The 21,536-nt window shown below is 48.5% G+C and overlaps 1 protein-coding gene across 1 annotated transcript in view; it reads left to right on the plus strand.

Annotated features, from left to right (window-relative positions):
- The first annotated feature begins 1,755 nt into the window (after window positions 1–1,755).
- MYO1D (myosin ID) overlaps window positions 1,756–21,536 on the plus strand; it is a 340,304-nt gene continuing 320,523 nt past the window's right edge. The window contains exon 1 of the mRNA XM_051824625.2: window positions 1,756–1,989. Coding sequence (XP_051680585.1) covers window positions 1,895–1,989 — 95 coding nt within the window. The 5' untranslated portion in view covers window positions 1,756–1,894. The remainder of the gene's footprint in view (window positions 1,990–21,536) is intronic.

The following is a 21,536-nucleotide window of genomic DNA, read 5'->3' on the forward strand; positions in this document are numbered from 1 at the left end:
CTAGATTTCCCAGTAGATTCTGCACTAGAAGATGGTCCTAACGGAATCCCAGGACTGAAGAGGTGTGGACACTGTAGCAGCCCAGTTATAATATATTTCCATTGGGAAAATCCATTCTCTGTTCTAAAAGAATTTTCCAGGCTCAGCCAATGCATCTATAAATTGGGAATCACAACATGTTTAAAAAAAAGATGTATTTATTTATTTGAAAGTCAGAGTTACAGAGAGAGAGAGAGGAGAGAACCAGAGAGATCTTTGATCTGCTGGTTCATTCTCCAAATATCCTCAATGACTGGAACTGGGCCAGGCAGAAGCCAGAAGCCAGGAGCTTCTTCCAGGTCTCCCAAGTGGGTACAGAGGCCCAAGTACCTGGACCATCTTCTACTGCTTTCCCAGAGGCATTAGTAGGGAGCTGGATTGGAGGTAGAGCAGCTGGGACTCCAATTGGCACCAAAGAAGCTGTCTTAATCCTCTGCGCCACAGCACCAGCCCCACCACTTACAAGTTTTGAAGAGTTATTTATTTGAAAGGTGAAGTTACAGAGACAGAGACAGAGGGGAAGGGGGCAGGCAAAGAGATCTTCCATCCCTTGGTTCAGGCTCCAGATGGTAACAATGAATCTAGGAGCCTTACCCAGGTCTCCCACATGGGAGGTAGGGCACTGGAACCACCTTCTTCTGCCTTCCCAGGCCATTAGCAGAGAACTGGATCATAAATGGAGCATCAGGGACTCGAACTGGTGGCTCTGCTACCTCCTAATGGTTTCATATTTACGTGCCCCAAGTAATACAGTAGCTACTTGGCCGGTTCAACGGGGATCTCAGGAAGTACAGGATGGTCCTAGGCTCAAGAACTAGGGGTGGGTATTTGGTGTTTGGGACGCCCAGTGTCCCACTTGGAAGTGTCCCTGCTCTGCCTCTGATCCCAGCTGCCTGCTGATGTGCCCGGGGAGGCAGCAGGGGATGGGGATCAAGTACTTGGGTCCCTGCCACCCACATGGGAGATTCAAACGGGGTCCCAGATCCCGGTGTCTACCTGGCCTGTCCCTCACTACGGTGGGCATTTGGGGAGAGCTCGATCTCTCTGGCTCTTTTTCTGCCTTTCGAATAAAGAAAACACACAAGTAAATGGTTAAAACAAAAGAACCCCACAGCAGCCCTGCAGAGATGATGCACACACACACAAGGAAAAGCTGCCGGCATGCTCTGATGAGTGGAGGGAGAAGGGACCGTGGTGGGCGTGGGGCTCACGAGCTGCACTGGCAGCTTGTCCACATCCTCGCCTGCAGCCGCTCGAGCTCTGGGCTTGAACCTCCACTTAAGGGGTGGGCAGGAGCTCAGCCCAGGAACTAGACTGGGCTCGTCGGCACAGCGACAGAAGCATAAGGAGCGACCCTGGCGGAAGCTCCCCAAGCCCCGTTTTAACTTGGTGGACGTCTGCCAAGTCCCCGGGAGAGGCTGCGACCTTAGAATCCTGGCCGCACCCAGACTCCTGCGTCTGCAGCCGTCCCGCCGCCCCGCTTATCGGCGCCCGTCTCCAGGGGGCGCTGCTGCACGCCTCCGCTGCCGGCCCCGCGCGTGCGCGCCGGCCAGGTGAGGAGGCGGCGGCGGCCCGGGCCTCGCGGCGGGGGGCGGGGCCTGGGCGGGGCGGGGCCGGGCCGTGCAAGACCAAGGCCAGAGGCGGGACCAGCCGCCGCCGTCTCCGTCTCGGGTCCCGGCCCCCGCAGCGCCCGGCAGCCGTCGCTGAAGGAACGGAAACCGCCAGCAGCGCCCGCTCGGAGCCGCGCCGGCCGACAGCGCGCCTCCGCCCGCCCCGGCCCCGCCCGAGCGCCCCGCGGGTCCCCGGCCCGAACCCCTCGGCCGATCGCGCCCACCTGAGCCCGTGAGCCGGCGCCATGGCGGAGCAGGAGAGCCTGGAGTTCGGCAAGGCGGACTTCGTGCTGATGGACACCGTCTCCATGCCCGAGTTCATGGCCAACCTGAGGCTCAGGTGAGGGCGGAGCCCGCGCGCGCACGGGCTCAGAGGCTGCGCTTCCTCAGAGGGGGCGCGGGGCTGGGCGGCGCGGCCACCTTCGGGGTGTCGGGGCGGCGCCGGGCTCCCGGGGGCAGTCCGGCGGGGACGGAGAGGACGCCCCGGGGGCGCCGGCCGGAGCGCGGGGGCCGTGCGGGGCCGGAGGTGCGCCCGCGCCGCGCCAGGTGAGCGCTGTGGGCGGGGCGGGTGACCGAATGGAAACGCCGGGAAAGCTCTGACTAGCCGGGAGAGGGGAGGTGGCCCCGAAAGCCCTGGGCAGACCTGCGTGCTGTGTGGGGGAGCAGCTGGCGGCTCCTCCCGCGTCCACACTTGCGTCTTCTCCCCTTTCTTGTCGCGCCCCCCACCCCCGCGTGGATCCCTCGTGTCGCTCAGGACCCCGCCGAACGATCCCTGAGCTGGCTGTTTTTCAGTGACTCCCTAAACGTAATTAGACACGTCTCCAGACATAGAAGAGACTGCCGCGCTCGCCGGTGCCAAGATAAACTGTCTGAGCTTGACAAGGCGTCCCTGGTTTCAGCTTTTTCGAGGAGTTTGTGGATGGAGCCCTTGTGTTGCTGACATCCCTGAGAATGGGACTCACGAAACACACCCCCAAAAATGGGCTTGTTGGAGAGAACCTTCTAGCCGGATTGATTTGCTCTTGATAGCAGAGTTACAGAGCGGTTTGTCTTTTTTTTTTTTTTTTTTAAACATTACAGTAAACAGTTTCAAAATAGCTAAATTTTTGGTGTGTGTGTGTGTGTTCCGGGAAGCTTTGGCCCTATTTCTTGTCAAGTTTATAACTACACATCACTCTGTAAGCTTATAAAGTGAAATCATAATCCAGGTTTGGATGCTTAACTAACCCCATTTCTCAGTATTGGTTATCCCTGTCAGTCCTAATTCAAGAGTTTGTGAATCTGGCTTAATCATTGAAATGGCAAACCACATGGGCGTCATCTGTTCCTGAGCCCGGGGTAGGAGCACAGCCCTGGGTGCTGACCCTGCCCTGGTCAGAGTCTCTGTGTCCTAACTGGAGACATCACGAGGCCACTGGGGTTTCTTTCAGTGCTCATATACGGGACTGTAAGTGTTCCAGGTGCAGGTGGGCTCAAGATTGCACAGAGTGTGGCAAAGTAATATGTGGTCCGTATCCATGGAGAGGGGACCCAGATGCCAAAATCCATGAGTGCCCACTTCGCTTACACGAGGTGGTGTAGGATAGCAGCCCCCTGCTGTCTGTGTGGCATCCGTCCCATGGCCCCCAGTGGACGCGTGGAACTGCAGATAGTACCAATCCTCTATAGGCTGGCTGTGTTCCTGTACATAGCTATGATGAAGGTTGCTTTATAAATTAGGCAGAGTAAGAAATTAGCAATAATAATATAAACATCAAACAGTTACAACACTGCACTGGAATAACAGTTGTGTGATGTGGCTTCTGTCTCTAAAAATTTTTATGGCACTGTATTCCCCCTTCTTGTGGAACAGCACGGTTTTGAATAAGGATGGAGGCCACTGTTTACGTAGAACCCATGCACATCCTCCTGTGTGCTTAATTTTTAAAAAAGATTTGAAAGAGTGACAGAGAAGCAGGGAGAGACAAATCTTCCATCTACTGATTCACTCCCCAAATGCCTACAACAGCTAAGGCTGGGCCAGGCCAAAGCCAGGAACCAGGAACTCCGTCTGGATCTTCTGCATGAGTGGCAGGGAACCAAGTAGACAGGCCATGACCCACTGTCTTCCCAGGCACGCTGGCAGGAAGCTGGATTGGAAGCGTAGTAATCAGGACTCGAACTGGTGCTCTGACAGGGGATGCAGGTATCCCAAGCGATAGCTTAAAACCTGCCTCTCCTATATACTTTAAATCATCTCTAGATTATTCATAATACCTCATAAAATGTTTCTGATACATAAATAGTTGTTAATAGTTGTTATACTCTACCATTTAGGGAGTAATGTTGAGATAAAGTCTTTTCTCCCCCCAAGTACTTTGAGCCCGTGGTTCGTTGCCATCAAGGGTGCAGAGCCTATGGGTCTGGAGGGCCGAGTGTAATCAGATTTTTATACCTAGCATGTTGTGATACTGTGTTACCCCTGTGGTCAAAGTTTGGCTCCCAGCTTTTATAGAAATGACCCCAATACCATATTAATCAATCAAAATGACATATACCTCCATCAGCTGTAACCAATACCTACTACCGTAGTGTTTAGGAATCAACCTGTTGAAATCCAAATTCAGATTTTACCACTTTCTTGCTGTGGTCCTTGGGAAAGTTACTTAACCTCTCTGTGCCTTGGTCTTATCTTAGAATTGGGTTTGTCCTGAGGGTTTAATGAACTTAATATGTTTAACTTCAAAGATGAGTGCCTGGCAAATACATATTAGCAGTCTTGCTCAGTGGAAAGTGCTCCCAAGTGCACATAAAGCAGCCAGGGGTGAGTTAGATGGCCATTTCAGAGACTACAATTGGTTACTGTTATTTACGAGGTCCCACCACCCTTCCTCCAGGAAAAGAGCTGCATGCTTGGAGAAATCCCTGGGTAATGTAATCACCCTCAGCTTACAATCACTGTAGTTTATCAGACTTGAAGTACATTTGTTACATACGTACTGCACCCGAGACAGTGTTGTAGCCATTGGGTACGTAGCCATTCATTGTAATGTCCACTGTCACCTCCAGCAGACACATGACGTTAGCCAGAACTTTGCAGAATTTTGAGAATTGAAAGTGAAGCCTTGAGGATGAAGCTGGCCACGGCGGTTTATAGAACTGCTCCTTTGCAATAGAATTAAAGCTCATATGGGTTTTAAAAAGTTGGGGGCGGGCACTTAGGCGGATTTTTTTTTAATACTTTCATATTCATTGGTGGCAGAGTCTGTAGGTGAGGGCTGACTCTTAGATTGCTAAGGTGTGTCTAACTCAACTCTTCTCGCACAGAAGAGAACATTGCAAGTTACTCATTGTACTTTGTATAAGGTACGTTAGAAGGTAGGACCCAAAGAACTGGGAGATGTGCTGTCTGCCTCTCAAAGGGGGAAAAGGGAACTTACCTGTCGATGTAGAGAGTAGTTCAGGGAAACAAAAGGAGAGAACTCAGGAGTTTACTCGCCAAGTAATTGTGCAGACTAATTGTTCTGGAAGTTCAGGGGAGGGAGCGATGCCTTAGGCGGATCTAGACGCGCATGTGGAGGAGGTGAGGACTTGAGCTGAGTCCCAAGGATGAGCAGTATTTGTCTTGTTGGGCATGTGGGCGGGGAGCATTCCAGGTGGATAAAGTGGCATGAACGCTGACTCTGGGCGACTGCGAATGAGCTAAGTTGTCTGGAAAGGAAGGAGTTGGTGTTGAGTAGTGGGAGGAATCTCCAGCTCTCATTAGCAAGACTGCGCATAACCAGGTTCTTGAGTCTACCTTTGCATCAAGCACCAGCACGGCTGTGAGTCTGGCTGTTCAGATGTGTGCATCTCATCTGGGTGTCCACTGGGCAGCTCTGAGAACTGGCTGCTGTTCTCATTGTACGGCTCAGTGGTTATTCCTGATTTGCTTGCAGGCTGGAGTAGTTGGTTCCCTGAAGCCAGACAGTCCCAGGACAGGAGAGTGTCTTGACCTCCTCTCCAGCTGTAACCCCCCAACCCAGAGAGAAAGCAGTCCTCTCTCTCACAGCTTGAATTTCATATCACCCCGCCTTCCCTCCAGACTGTTTTTGTGTTTCATTGAATGAGCTCCTGCTGATGTGTCCCGTGGGTAATTGTTTCACATTGCAGAAGGTGACCAGAAACCAGCGGAGGTCCAGGTGCTGTGCTGTGATGTTGAAGTTTTCCTCTCCAGAGTGTTGGTGATTGGGCCACCCTGGATGTCTATTTGTGGGTGGGGCTGTGTGATTGAAAGCTGTATGTGTGTGTGTACCTGGTCACTCCTACCCTCCCCCCTCATGTGGCTCCTGCTCCCATTCCCGAATCTGAATGTCTTGTCTTCTGTTTCCCTCGGGTTCCTCTGAAAGGCCCGCCTGCTTCCTTTATGGTCTGCAGCTTACAGGTAAGCACGCAAGGCTGCAGTTGCTTGAGGGGCCTGTGTCGTGGGAACTTGGTTTGCATTTTTTCAACAGCAGCACCTGGAGTAATGCTGGACACGTAGTACATTCCTTTATGACAACATTTTTTGTAAAGAGGGGAAAAAAAAAAGAATGTTCCCAGTACTTTTGCTGAAAACCTTTGTGGCATTATCCGTTTAGAATTATCTTGTTTTGCTGGCCACCTTCTTTCCCTTTTAGAGTTGAAGCTTGAGTTTTAGGGATCTGTTACAATTGATAGCATTTCCCCCTACTGTCATTGTTTTTTAAAAAATTTTCATCTGTGGATTTGGGCCTGGATGGGCAAGATTGCTTATGGATTAGTGTTTGTGTCTCTGAAAGTGAGTTTCAATTTGTATTTCTTGCGAGTGTCATAAAGACTGCTTTCCTTCTCAGAAGCCTCTCGCTGGGGGACATGTGTTCTGTTTATTCCTTTTTCCTATTTAGTGGGGGTGGGGGTGGGGGTAGGAGTAGAGGTGGAGGTGGAGGTGGAGATCCTCCTGGTTCCAGCCATCAAGGTCTGTGCCCAGGCATGAGATTCCTGTACAAGTACTTCCTTGTCTTCATGGCCAGGGGTGGTTGCTGTCATCAATCCTAACGGCTACTCGGGCTACTCGAAGCCACCACTGCTCCATCCCCATGTTCTACTTTTTTTGTAGCCACTTCCTTTTTGGACTCTAAAGCCCTGGGTTCCTCTTCTGTACTTGAGTTCTTCCAGCATTAACACCAGCTTTGCCCCTTTTGTAACTGAGAGTCCTGCCTGGACAGGCTGTGTGGAACGTCTAGTCCTCTCTCTGGTCCTCACTCCCCGCTCAGCTGTCCACGTCAAAGGTGAGCCCCGGCTGCTGCTGGGAGAGCCCTGAAGCCGAGGACCACATCCCTGGGAGTTGTGCTTGGCATTCCAGAGGACCTTGAACAATACATGAGGCCTCCAGAGGTCCGACTTTCCCTGTTTTATTTGTTGCTTGTTCCTGTTTTGAGAAGAAAGCATCTGCTCAGCCATGTATCTTGGCTTCTTGGAAATTTTATTGTGTCTCCATTCTTTACCTCATGGTCTTTCTCCTCTATGCAAAAGCAGTCATTTAAAGCCTTGTGTGTGCCACAGCTGCATACGACTTCTCTCTTTTGACCTGATTCCATATGTGGTTTTTGACATTTGTTTGGAGCAGGGTTTCTCATTCTCAGCACTATGGACATTTGGGGTAGGATAATGCTTTGCTGTGAGGGTGTCCTATATGCTGTAGGGTGTTTAGCAGTATCCGTGGCCTGTACCCAGTAGATGCTAGCAGTATCTTCACTTCCATTTATAACAGCATGTAGGCGTATGTGCATGCGTGCGAAATAGACCCCAGGTGAAAACCACTGGCCTGGGCTGTTCTTGTTCCCTGGAATTTCCTCCTTCCCTCCTCCCCTGCCTGTCAGCTCTTACTCATCCCTCGCACCAGCTTGGAGAAGTCCTCCCTCAGCCTCCAGAACAGGCTTGATTGCACTCTCACCTGTGCCCCCAAGAGACAGGTGACTTAGTCGTAACTGCTAAAGAATGTGTGCAATGCTTCCTCACCCACCTATGAGGTTTCAGACAGCCCAGTCCGCCCGTTCAGAGGCAGATCCAGGTTCTCCAGCACTTGCACATTCATTGAGGGCCACTGTGTTAAGAAAAACAGTGTAAGTTATGAATGCAAAGTTAGGTGCAGAGTTTGGGAAAGGAAAGGCGCGAGGGAGTGTGTTTAAAGCCAACCTGCCTTTAATCCTTCTGTGTTTTCTGTCACATGACAGAATTTGGCCTTGTGAGCTCAGTGCATCTGACACTGAGGGAACTGAGCAATCAAATGTTGGCTGATTGTTCTTCAACCGGTGGAATTCTCCATTTTTTAAAACACTGTACAATCTTCACAAAAAGCTATATTCATTTTAGTACAGCTTATCTGTGTGCTGGGCACAAGGGGTTGGGGTTTTACAATTAGTAGAAAAGCAGCGACCAGGTACACACACTCACCACAGTGCCTCTGTATTCTTTGTAGTGTTTTGGTCATTTGGAATATTCAATAGGACAAGGGGTCTCTCTGGCTTGCCAGGGAAAAGCCCAGGGATACCCTGGGTGGTCTTCAAGCAAATGTAAACCTGCAGTTGGTTCTGAATTGGAAGTAACTGTAGTTGGATTTATAGGAGAGGTGAATGGCACATTAAATCTTCTTGGCTTCCATGTGAAATTCTTTGGCAACCTCCTTTGGAAGCTTTTGGAAAAGGACAGTTTGCTCTGTGCCTGTTTTGCACATTGGCTTCATATTGGGACAAAAATGGGAATTTGGGATTGGGAGTTGCCATTTGGAGTGAATCACCCCGCTGCCTCGTTTCCTTTCCTACTCTGTGACAGATTTCCAAGACTATTTTTACTCAGGGTCAAGAAATGACCCTCCAGCCTTCTGCTGAATTTAGCTTCCAAAGACAGCCAGATGTGGGCGGAACCAAGCACTTAGATGCTGCTACTGGTTTGTTTCAGTCCAGGTTCTGAAGGGATCTACTTTTACATTACCGAGATGACCATTGGCTTTTTGCCTAACTTTGAGATAAAGGTGGAGAATCTGGTGGAGGTAGCAATGTGTTTGTTTAACATCCTACATGTAAGTTGTCTGCATCTTGAATTATCCCTGTTAGAAATCTGTTCTTTGACATTGTCACCTGTGTGAGCCTACTCAGCAAAACACATCCCAGATCAAGGAATGGCCCTGTTCCACAGTGGTTCTCTGGCACCCACTGCTGTGCTGCCCTGGGGACTAGTGTCTTATGTCTTTGCCCAACCACTACCAAGCCGATCTCATGGGGGTTGAACTCTCCTGTCGCTGGTGTCCCCAGCCCTATGAGATAGGCTACCTGTGGGTGGGCCCTACTAGCCCTCTAACCACATAAATGGGGTCAGAGGGTAACAGTATTTAAGAATATTCATTTTCAACCTCTCTCTGATTGTCTGTTAAGTCTCTTGATTGAGACGATAGCTTTATTTCCTGTGGGAAGCAAGCTCCATTCAACTGCTATATAATTATTGGTTAGATCTCTTGAGTCGAGCAGTTTTCCAAGCTTCAGTTTTGAGCATTTATGGGAAGAAGAGAGGGGGAAAGCCTGCTTGCGTCAGGGAGCATTGGGAAGGACGTAGGCTTTGAGACCTGACTGACCAAGTTCAAATCTCAGCTTCTCGTGGCTCTTATTAGCATTATGATAGGGGCTTCCCTAAGCCTCAGTTTCCTTAAATGCAAAGGACCAGCTTTTAGGGTTGTGGGTTGAAATTACATGGGTAGAAGTGCTAGTCAGTGTGTAGACTATAAATCCTGCTCAGCTCACGTTAACTCTCACTTGTCCTTCCCAGACAGCCTCATCTCCCTGCGCTGACCCCAGAACTGCTGTTGCACTGGCTGCTTCACCTCTTCCTTCCCCACAATGGCAGTTTTTGTTTCTTTGTGTGTTTGGGTTTTGTCTGGAGGGACAAGGATGAAAAGGGCTCAAGAAAGGATTTGGGTTTTACCGAGTGGCCAGGGCAAGAACATTGGAGAAAAGTCTGGACCTAAATCTGGTTTATATCCATTTACTGCCACTTGTGTGACCTTGAACAAGTTGCTTAGGCTCCCTGCACCATGGTTTCTTCATCTGTAAAGATGATATTCTTAGAAAAGTTAAATACAGCACCTATGGAACACCTAATGTGGTGGCCAGGCTATAGTACTCAGTGGGTATCCTTCCCCTTCTGTCTCTGCTCAATCCCTGGTCCAGCCCTGTGGACAAAAAAAATGCCCATACAGTTCCCAAATCACTCCACATCCATCACCCTAAATGTAGTCCTAAGTGTGCCCCCTTGTGGTACCCCTATTTAATTTCTGAAAATTGTTATAAAGTCATTGGAGAATGAAAATTTATTCATATTAGACACTCCAAAATATTTTATTCTGTATGTCACTGTTCTCTGCTGTCATAAAGACTGTTGATTTTGGTCCTTGTATTTGGGCAGTATAGACAGGTGATAAACTTTATAGAGTCTTTAAAAAAATAATCTGTAATGCATTTTCTTATTAAGCTGTAGACACCCTGTTTGTTTGCAGGTCATCTCAGGCTTTAAAGGTATCAACTGCTTGAATTCTTGCCATGTGCTTAGCACTGTGTTGGGTAGCTTAGTGTGAGTTACCTTTTTAAAAATCGTTCTTGGGGGTTGGCGCCATGGCTCATCAGGTTAATCCTCCGCCTGTGGCACCAGCATCCCATATGGGCGCTGGTTCTAGTCCTGACTGCTCCTCTTCCAATTCAGCTCTCTGTGGCCTGGGAAAGCAGTAGAAGATGGCCCAAGTCCTTGGGCCCCTGCACCTACATGGGAGACCCAGAAGAAGCTCCTGACTCCTGGCTTGGAATCGGCGCAGCTCTGGCCATTTTGGCCATCTGAGGAGTGAACCAACGGACGGAAAACCTTTGTCTCTGTCTCTTCCTGTCACTGTTTATAACTCTACCTCTCAAATAAATAAATAAAATCTTAAAAAAAAAAAAAGTTGTTCTTGGATGGATAGCTTAATTGGGAGTGAAAGATACCTTAATGAGTGGATCAATGTAAAGTGAAATACAGTTGAGCCCAAATAGATAGTGCAGAAAGTCCATTGTTTTAAGAACTTCCTAGACAGAAACAACCAACATACTATTTAAAAAAAATTATTTGAAAGGCAGAGTGATGGGATGGGGGAGGGAGAGAGAGACAAACAAGGGAGAGAGTGAGAAAGATCTTCCATCTACTAGTTCACTCCCCAAATGGTCACAACAGCCTGAGCTGGGCCAAACCAAAGCCAGGAGCCAGGAACTCCATCTGGATCTTCCATGTAGGTGTCAGGGACTCAAATACTTGAGCCATAATCTGCTGCTTACCAGGCACATTAACAGGGAACTGGATTAGAAGCAGAGTAGCTGCAGGGCCGACACTGTGGCATAGTAGGCTAACCCTCTGCCTGCAGTGCCGGCATCCCGTATTAGCACTTAGTCATGTCCTGGCTGCTCCACTTCCGATCCAGCTCTCTGCTATGGCCTGGGAAAGCAGTGGAAGATGGCCCAAGTGCTTGGGCTCCTGCACCCACATGGGAGACCCAGAAGAAGCTCCTGGCTTTGGATCAGCCTAGTTCTGCCATTCCCAGTGGAGGGAAGATTTCTCTCTCTGCTCCCCTCTCTGTAACTCTGCTTCTCAAATAAATAAATAAAATTTTTAAAAAAGATAAAAAGAAGCAGCAGCAGCAGAGGAGCTGGGACTTAAGTGTTCACTCCAGTATGGAATGCTGGTATCCCAAGCCACAATTTAACCTGTTTCACCACAGTCTTGTCCCACCATACTATATTAAAACACACACACACACACACCTGATGATAGTCTAGTTAGGAGCCATACGTATGTATGTGCTGAATTCTAAGGGGATTCAGAGAGAACTTTGTTGGGAGTGGATGGAAAGTTGTCTCTGGGAGAGCAGAACTTGCAGGGTTTGCTGAAATGGAGACAGCCTGCCATCTGGATGTGGTCCTTTCCCCATCACCCTCTTGCCTGAGCCTTCCTGGCCCTCTTCTCTCTCATGTGAGCACAATGAACTGGGGGGGAGAGGTCTTGATGACAGAGGGCAGGGCAGCTCTGCTTGGTGAACAAACGAGGGAGCCGGCCTGTGAGTGTGATCAGGGCTTCCAGCATTCCTTGGTGAAATAGAATTTTTCAGTGAACGGTGGCAGTCGGCGACTTCAGCTGATGAGGAGAACCAAGAACATCAGCTGGTTCCTTGATTCTTTGCCCACCTTCAGTCTCCTCGTTGTCCTGACCTCACCCCTGAAGATTTCCCAATTCATAGTCCAGGCCCAGCTGCTCATGTGGGACCAGTTAGTATCAGGAACATGACTGCCTTCATTTTCCCTTCATTTCTGCTCCTTTATGCACAGAATAGAAATAGATTTTACTTTAGTGAGATTAAAGTGCGAGTTCTAACAAGGCAATTTGGCTTTAATAAAAAGATGATTTGGTGCTGAACCTAGATTTTTCTGAAAGAGCCACAAACCAGTTCCGAGTTCTAAAAAAAACCTTTAGGGATAGATGGCAAAGTTGCTGAGAAGCAAACAGTTTTTCTTTCATTGCTCCTCTCAGTGTATCTCCCGCAGTTACAGTACTAAATACTGGGGGGAAGTGGGATGCCATCTATAAGCATGGGGTTCTCATAAGCAAGAGAAGCAAATGAATTAGTGGAAAAAAAAAAGTTTCATCTGAAACAATGAAGCAAACACCAAGAAAAACTCACACATTTTTCCCCTCTGACCACAAAGTCGGCTTTGAGTGATTTGTACAATGGAGGAGCAGCTGTGCAGTGCTGGTGGTTCTCCAGTGTTCTGTCTCAGACCACTGCTTGATGTGCAATAGAAAGTTGAGAAAATTTCATACTCAATTAAAAGGTCAAACTCCCCAGAGGAGGGGAAGTCCCTCCATTTATTTTGGACAACCCCAGCATTGGCCATGTTTCGGTTTTGGCTTTCGTAGATAGCTAGGTCATTGCAAGCGTACTGTTAGAATAGTCCTTGATAGGCCGGCGCCGCGGCTCACTAGGCTAATCCTTCGCCTTGCGGCGCCAGCACACTGGGTTCTAGTCCCGGTCAGGGCGCCGGATTCTGTCCCGGTTGCCCCTCTTCCAGGCCAGCTCTCTGCTATGGCCCGGGAGTGCAGAGGAGGATGTACCCCATGGGAGATCAGGAGAAGCACCTGGCTCCTGGCTTCAGATAGGCGCGGTGCGCCGGCTGCGGCGGCCATTGGAGGGTGAACCAACGGCAAAAGGAAGACCTTTCTCTCTGTCTCTCTCTCTCACTGTCCACTCTGCCTGTCAAAAAAAAAAAAAAAAAAAGGAGAGAATAGTCCTTGATAAACAGGTTGAGTTAACCTGATTCTGTATTCTATATTTCTTGTGGTTAAGAAGATTTTTAGCCTCTGTTGATGAATTAATAAATGAGTACATAGCATCTCTCTATATTTGACTCCCAACAGACCTGTGTATTTACTGTATTTTATGTATGGTTTTTATGTATTATACAAGGGTACTTTACACAGTTCATGAAAAGTGGAATTGAAAGTTAAGCGTAGGAGATGAGTGTTTGGTACAGTACCTTAAGTTGCCACTTGCAGTACCTGCGTCCCCTTTCAGAGTGCCTGATTGGAGTCCTAGTGCCTCTGCTCCTGATTTCAGCTTCCTGCTGCTGCACATCCTGGGAGGCAGCAGGTGATGGCTCAAGTACTTGAGTCTCTGCCACACGCGTGGGAGACCCAGATGGAGTTCCAGACTTTGGGCTTCACCCTGGCCAGCCCTGGATGTTGGGGCTATTTGAGGAGCGAACCAGCAAATGGAAGATTGATCAATCTCAATCTCTCTCTCTCTCTCTCTTTCTGTGTGTGTGTGTGTGTGTGTGTCTGCGTGTCTGCCTTTCAGAATAAAATAAATAAAATGTTTAAAGAGTAAATTTTGGGAGCAGGTATCATCCCACATTGGATGGCCTGGCTTTGATTTCCACCATTGCAGATCCTGGGAGGCAGTGGTGATGGCTTAAGTGATTGGACACCTGCCACCCACGTGGGAGACCTGGATTGAGTGCCCAGCTTTGACCCAGCCTGGCTGTTGTGGCATTTGGGGAGTGAATCAGAAAGTGGGATCTCTCTGCCTCTCCAGTACATTTTTAAAGGGCATTTTTAAAGCAGTAATGTGGTAGGAAATAGAGTAAAGGAAATATCTTAAGTGATCTCCCATTAAAGAAGGCTGTGCTTCACTGTGTGACCTGAACAGTTTACCTCAGTTCTCTGAGCTTTTATGGCCCAATCTTTGAGTTGCACCAATTCCTACATTTCCAGATGGCTACAGCAAATGAGGTAATAGGTGGTTTGTTTATTGTTCTTGACACATGGAGGGTAATCAGATGTTCAGACTCATTTTTGCTTCCTTAAGTGGAATAAAAAGAATCTGATTTAACTTTTTTTTTTTTCTTAATGACTTAGCTCATCATGACCATAGTTAGGAACAATTGTTCTCATGGCCTTGTAACTTTTTAGAAGATAGGGTTAAGTGTGCCTGCTTGCGGATTCTCCCTTAGCTTGTGAATTGGTCGAGCCCATTTGAAAGGTGAATGAGGAAAGAATTGATATGTTCGGATGATGCTGAGGGGTTGTCTTGAGTGTATCAACAGTAGCGTATCAGTTTTACAGTGTCTTTTTTTTTTTTTTTCTTCCTGCCGAGAGGTATTTTTGATTGCTTTAGTGAGTCTGGCTAGAAAGGTAGTCATGCCAAGGCCAAGTTCTAAGTGGTAAGGTGCCACTCTTAAAACTGATTGCTGCCCTTGGTATTTGAATTATTTGTGTGGTTGCACAAACTAGAGCATGATGAGTGGATTTTTCTACACTGTGTGCACTCTATGATCACTTACTGATTTGTGGTAGGCAGCTGCTGTTGGCACAGTCTCTTACTGTTTTTGCCACCTCTTAGGTACCTGTTTGATCTGAAACCTTATTTATACTAAGCCAGTATACCCAAATCCAGCTTTTGCATCGAAATAACCCAGCTTCTAAGATGTGCCCATTCCCCAGCCTCCATCTCCTGGAGATTCTGATGTGTTCAGCCTCATGCTTGCCCCGTGGTTTTCGGATGCGGCCAGGTTAGTAGCCACTCTCCTAGGCTCATGTTTTTTCATTCCATGGTTGTGTTCTATTGAAGTTAAATAGGGAATGACTAAGGTGGCATAGTAACAAATAGCATCCAAATAAGCTGTTTACTTCTGTTTTGGTTATTTAATCAACTTAATTATTTGATAGCGATACTTTTTTTTTTTTTTTTTTTGACAGGCAGAGTGGACAGTGAGAGAGAGAGACAGAGACAGAGAGAAAGGTCTTCCTTTGCCGTTGATTCACTCTCCAATGGCCGCCACGGCCGGCGCGCTGCGGCCGGCGCACCGTGCTGATCCAAAGGCAGGAGCCAGGTACTTATCCTGGTCTCCCATGGGGTGCAGGGCCCAAGGACTGGGGCCATCCTCCACTGCACTCCCTGGCCATAGCAGAGAGCTGGCCTGGAAGTGGGGCAACCGGGACAGAATCCGGCGCCCCGACTGGGACTAGAACCCGGTGTGCCGGCGCCGCTAGGCGGAGGATTAGCCTGTTGAGCTGCGGTGCCGGCCGATAGCCATACCTTTTTTAAAAATTTATTTATTTATTTGAAAGGCAGAGTTACTGAGAGAGAAGGAGAGACAGGGACAGATAGACAGACAGACAGACACACACACACACACACACACACAGAGTGAGAGGGAGAGAAAGAGAGACATCTTCCATCCGCTGGTTCACTCCTCAATTGGCCGCAATGGCTTGGGCTGGGCCAGACCAAAGCCAGGAGCTCAGAACTCCATTCAGGTCTCCCATGTGGGTGCAGGGGCCCAAGCACTTGGACCATTTTCCATTGCTTTCCCAGGCGTATTGTCAGGGGGCTGGCTCAGAAGTGGAGCAGCCAGGACTCCAACTGGTGCTCAGATGGGATGCTGGCATCATAGGTAGTGGATTAATCCACCATGCCACAACACAGGCTCCAAGCACACTTCCTTCTTCATCTGTACAAGTTTCTGTTTTTTCACTCTGATTATAGTTGTCTATACCTCAGTTTGTTTCCATTATAATCCTTGTACACATTGGTACATGTGTGTATTTTAAAATTTAGACTCTTCCCATTTAAACAACCGTTTGTGTCTTGGATGTTTTCCATGTCACTGAGTTGCCTTTGAAACTATGATGGCAATGACGTCTTCTTCATTGTTTCCTGAGTACGTGGGAGTGACTGACACAGACGCAGTTCCTGCTCTCATAGAGCTAATAAGCCGATAGAGGGACACACTGAACTAGTAGACAAACAAGGGCGATTGCAGATCCTCGTGAGTATTAGGGAAAGTGGGGTTTTCTAAATGGGAGGAGGAGGTGTCAGGTGTTGGGTGGGAGAAGGTCCAGAGCAGGCACAGTGAATGACTTCTGAGAGGGGGAGGGGGAGGAGAATGGAGTGGGAAAGAATGAAACAAAGAACAAAAGAAAAAAAGAGAAGGGTGAAACAGAGTTTTAGACAGATTTCTGGAGTGTTTGGGAAACAGAAAGGCATCCAGTAAGGCTGGAGTCTCTGGGCAGGGTGAGGCAGGCAAGATGGGGACAGGTGATGGTGGAGCCCTAGCCAGGGACCACAGTTTGATGCACTGCCTGGGAAAGGAAGGATTCAGGCTGTCAGCGCACTGGGAAGCAATGGGCAGCGTTTATACGTCTTGCAGTGACTTAAACAACAGCATACTCTGAAGTACCTGGGCTTCCTGCGGTAGCAGGAAGCAGCCAGAGTCCACCCCCACCCACCTCCCCCTTTCTGGGAGCCCTTTGAATGTTTGCTTTTGTCAAGTTGGTGAACGAGTGCAGATTTGGCAATTCCTTTCTATGAGCTTCCTGTAGTGACAGCAAACACGAGAGCCGTGGCTGCGACGTGCTCCCTGGAGCATAGCACAGCTATTTCTCGGAGTAGGTAGCCCAAGAATGATGTCTGCTGATTTGAAATAGTGAATGGAGTTAATGACCAGTAGGCTACAAGTGACTGGGGAAGGGGAGTCAATTTTTTTTATTTTTATTTTTATGCTTCAAGCAACAGAGGAATTCTGAGCCATGAAGCCTCTGATGAGGTCTCTGAGTCATAGAATGTTAATGCCAGAAAGGAACCTTGAGGTTTCTTTCTCCCTGGTGCACAGATGCTTAAAGCTAGAGACAGAAAGATTGTGTGATTCCGCCAGACTTCACTGTGTGGTCGCAGTTACTCTTGGGACAAACATCTCTGCCTCCCAGCTCTCTGTTAATTTTTTTTAATTCTCTACTTATTTTTCTTTTGGAGGCTATTGCTTTGCAAATAAAGCAGCAACTCTTCAATTTCCTTTATTCTCCATTTGAATGTTAATCTCAAAGTTGAAAGGATGGAAAAACTAACAAAATAGCAAGCAAATCTCTAGTTCTGTGGCAAAAGGCAACAACTTAACAATACATACACAAAGTAACATTGTTGGAGAGGGAAAGATGAGGATTTTAGTAGTCTACAGTCTGTCTACGTTGACCTGGACAGATACCACAGGGAGTACAGAGACTTGGGCGTTCTATTCTGGCTCATCCCACTTCTCCTAGACGGTATGCAATTCCCACTTGCCGTCTGTATTATTCAGAATGCTGTTGTTTGCAGGTAAAGAGAAGCCCTGACCAAGCTGGCTTAAACAGAAAGGAAACATTATCTCACACAAGAAGGGTGATAAGAGAGCTCTGGCCAGTCTCTGAGGGCTCCGCTCCACTGGCCAGTGCTTCCCTTGGGCCTGCCCTTCTTGCTGGGCAGGTTCCATCCCCAGGCTGGGGGGAGGTGCTCCCAGCAGTGTGTGCCCCACCTCCCAAAGGGCACCCCCAGGGAAAGGAGAGGGAGCTGTCTGCTTGTCTTGTGCTGCTTTCTTAGGAAGCGCCCCAGACTTCCTCCCATGTTTCATGGGTCAGCAGCAGGTACCTGCCCATTGCTGGTACAAGGAGTGTGGTTATCAGGATTGACTGAGAATAGTCAAGAGCTCCCTGAAGCACATGGCTCTGTGGAAGGGAGTAGATAGCTACCTGAGCAGTTGGATCCTTTTGGGTAGGAGTGACTTTTAGAATCAGAATAGGATATTGGATAGCTAACCAAGAGTGCCTGCTCTGTATACTTTTTTTTTTTTTTTTTTTTTTTTTTTTACAGGCAGAGTGGACAGTGAGAGAGAGAGACAGAGAGAAAGATCTTCCTTTTCTGTTGGTTCACCCCACAATGGCCGATGTGGCCGGTGCACAGTGCTGATCCGAAGCCAGGAGCCAGGTGCTTCTCCTGGTCTCCCATGCGGGTGCAGGGCCCAAGCACTTGGGCCATCCTCCACTGCACTCCCGGGCCACAGCAGAGAGCTGGACTAGAAGAATAGCAACCCGGGACAGAATCCGGCGCCCCAACTGGGACTAGAACCTGGGGTGCCGGCGCTGCAGGTGGAGGATTAGCCTATTGAGCCGCGGCTCCGGCCAACTCTATATACTTTTTTTTTTTTTTTTTTTATTTGAAAGGCAAAGTTATAGAGAGGCAGAGGCAGGAGAGGGGTCTTCATCTGCTGGTTCACTCCCCAAATGGCTGCAACAACCAGAGCTGAGCTGATCCTAAGCCAGGAGCCAGGAGCCTCCTCCAGGTCTACCACACTGGTGCAGGGGCCCAAGAACTTGGGCCATCGTCTACTGCTTTTCCAGGCCACAGCAGAGAGCTGGAGTGGAAGTGGAACAGCTAGGACTTGAACTGGCACCCATATGGGATGCCGGCACTGCAGGTGGAGGCTTTATCCACTACACCACAGCACTGGCCCCTGCTCTATGTACTTTTGCAAGCTATGTGTACAGACTGGAGTTCATTCAGAGAAGAATGCTCCTTGTGATGTGGGCCTTTGAAACTCTGTCATTTAAGGAGTGACTAAAGGAAAAAGACATAGGGCATGAGAACCAACCTCAAATACTTGAGTAGGAATTGATTGTGTTTATTCTGAGAGACCCCAAAAGAATTCACACATTTATTCTTTTGTTCCTCTTCTTCCTCCTCCTCTTCTCCTTTGGAGCAAGGTAGGCATCCATGCCCAGGGGGAGGAGCCACAGGGCCCAGATTAGGGTTCGGAGTCCATATTGAGTAAGAGGGGACTGTGGGTAAAGACCTGAGTATAAGGAAGAGAGGGTCCAGGCAACAAAATACAAGGTGGTGTCAGCAGTGGGAGATGGCATACAGGAATATTGATGTCAGTATGTAAAGGATACTGGAGCCAGGTTTCTCACTGTCATAAAAGAGAACCACCAATATAGAAAGAGGAAAAAGTAGAATGAACCCTTTGTAGTTAGGTTGGAATTGCAAGTTTCCAGTATACAGATTGACACAGAAATATAGGTGTGAATGTATAGGAATGAATACGTGTGCTTTGTATATTCCCTAGCTCTGTCTATCAGTAGGGCCTGGGACCAATGACATTGATAGCAGTGGTCACACCTAGAACCCAGATTGTCTGTTTTGTTCTCCACTAAAAGGAACCAGGGCTCCTTGGAGAAATGTATAATTCCACAACTGGGGCATCTTCCTGTGCCAGAAAGCAGGGAAGTCCTTAAAGAATGGTGGAAAATGTAAAGAGGATAAGTAACCAGCTTGAAGGAGCTCCCACATGCTAAATCTGGGTCACTTTGAGCATTGAAATGAAACAGGAAACTGTGAGTCCATCCTTATGTAGACTAATAACAAACTGATAAATGAATAACTTGAAATTTGATGAGAAATGGGATATAGGCATCTCCCTACAAAATTCTCATTCATGAATCTCAAAGAGAAAAGGAGTGTTGTCACAATGGAGAAGGCCAGTGGATGCTATCTTAGTGGAGCAGTCAAAGAGAGCAGTATCAGGGATGAGATAAATCAGAACCGTGTTCCATGCGTGACAGCAAGAACAAGACAGCCTCCCATCTGTGGCATTCCCTCTAAAGACGCGAGGTTTGAGTCCAAGGAGAGGAAACTCGGGCAAATTCAGATTGAGGGATAGTCTGTGAAAAAACCCCCGCTGTCTTCAGAAGTACCAGGCTCATGAGAATGAGGGAAAGGCTGAGGAAGTGTTCTAGAGTGATGGAAGCCGAAGGAGGCAGACATAACTAAAGAAAAACGTGATTCAGAACGGGATTGTTTTGCTGCAAAGGATGCTGCTGGGAAATGTGGTGGAAGGTGCATGAGGTTTAAGAATTAAATGTTGGGGCCAGTGCTGTGGCACAGTGGTTAAAGCCCTGGCCTGCTGCTCTGGCATCTCATTCAAGTCCTGGTTGCCCCACTTCTGATCCAGCTCCCTGCTATGGCCTGGGAAAGCAGGAGAAGATGGCCCAGGTCCTTGGGCCCCTGTACCCGAGTGGGAGACCCAGAGGAAGCTCCCGGCTCCTGGTTTCAGATTGGCTCAGCTCCAGCCATTGCGGCCATTTAAGGGAGTGAACCAGTGGATGGAAGACCTCCCTCTCTCTCTCTCTCTCTCTCTCTCTCTCTCTCTCTCTCTCTCCCCCTCCCTCCCTCCCTCCCTCCCTCCCTCCCTCCCTCCCTCCCACTTTCTCCCTCTCCCTTTCTGTAATTCTGACCCTCAAATAAATAAATTTTTTTAATTCAGTGTTTTTGGGGGTGGTCAAGACTCCAGTTAGGATGCCTGCATCCCATCTCACAGTGTCTGGATTCAGTACCAGCCCCACTCCTGACTCCAGCTTCTTGCTCATGCAGACCCTGGTGGGCAGCAGTGAGGGCCTAGGCAGTGGGGTTCTTGCCACCCATGTCGGAGTTCTCAGTTCCTGGATTCTGCTTTCTCTTCCCCCCAGACATGGTCGACATTGGAGGAATGACCCATGAGATGGGAGCTCTCTCTCTGTGTCTCCTGCCTCTATCTCTGTTTTTCTGCTTCTCAAATAAGTAATTTTTAAAAAATGATGCATTATTAATGTATGTTATGTTGACCTAATTTTGCTGATCGTGTTGTGGCTATGGAGGAGAGTGTTGTGTTCAGGAAATACACATGAGCCTGTGGTGGTTCCTCAGGTCAGCAAGCTGCTCTGAAGGAGCTCAGTAAGAAAGAAGGTGCTTAAAACAACAACAACAACAACAAAACATTTATTTATTTTGAAAGAGAGAGGGAGGGAGGGACACACAGAGAGAGACACACAGAGAGATCTTCTATCTGCTGGCTAACTCCCCAGTTGGCTGCAGCAGCTGGTTCTGGGCCAGACCGAAGCCAGGAGCTTCATCCAGGTCTCCAATGTTTGGGCCATCTTCTGCTGCTTTTCCCAAGCCATTAGTAGGGAGCTGGATTGGAAATGGAGCAGCTGGAACATGAACTAGTGCCATACGAGATTCCAGCATCACAGGCTGTACCTGTGAAGCCTCAGTAATGGCCCCTGAAGGAAGATACTTAAATATTTGTTTTTGTAAATTGGAGATTGTTAAAAAAAAAAAAAAGGAGTAACTGCTATTTACATATCAAATGGATTCCCAGAAGTAATAGAGAGCTTCTGGTCATGGAGAGAGAGAGAGAGAGACAGAGAGGGAGGGAGGGAGGGAGGGAGAGAAGGAGAGAGGGAGGAGAGAGAAAGGAGAGAGAGAAAGGTCTTCTTCCATTGCTGGTTCACTCTCCAAATGGCTGAATGGCTGGAGCTGGGCTGATCCAAAGCGAGGAGCCTGGAACTTCCTCCAGGTCTCCCATGTGGGTGGCAGGGGCCTAAGGACTTGGGCATCTTCCACTGGTTTCCTAGGCCATAGCAGAGAGCTGGATCAGAAATGGAACAGCTGGGATTTGAACTGGTACCCATATGGGATGCCAGCACTGCAGGCAGTGG

This window comes from Oryctolagus cuniculus, chromosome 17 (genome assembly GCF_964237555.1).
Source record: "Oryctolagus cuniculus chromosome 17, mOryCun1.1, whole genome shotgun sequence".
Classification (NCBI taxonomy): Eukaryota; Metazoa; Chordata; class Mammalia; order Lagomorpha; family Leporidae; genus Oryctolagus; species Oryctolagus cuniculus.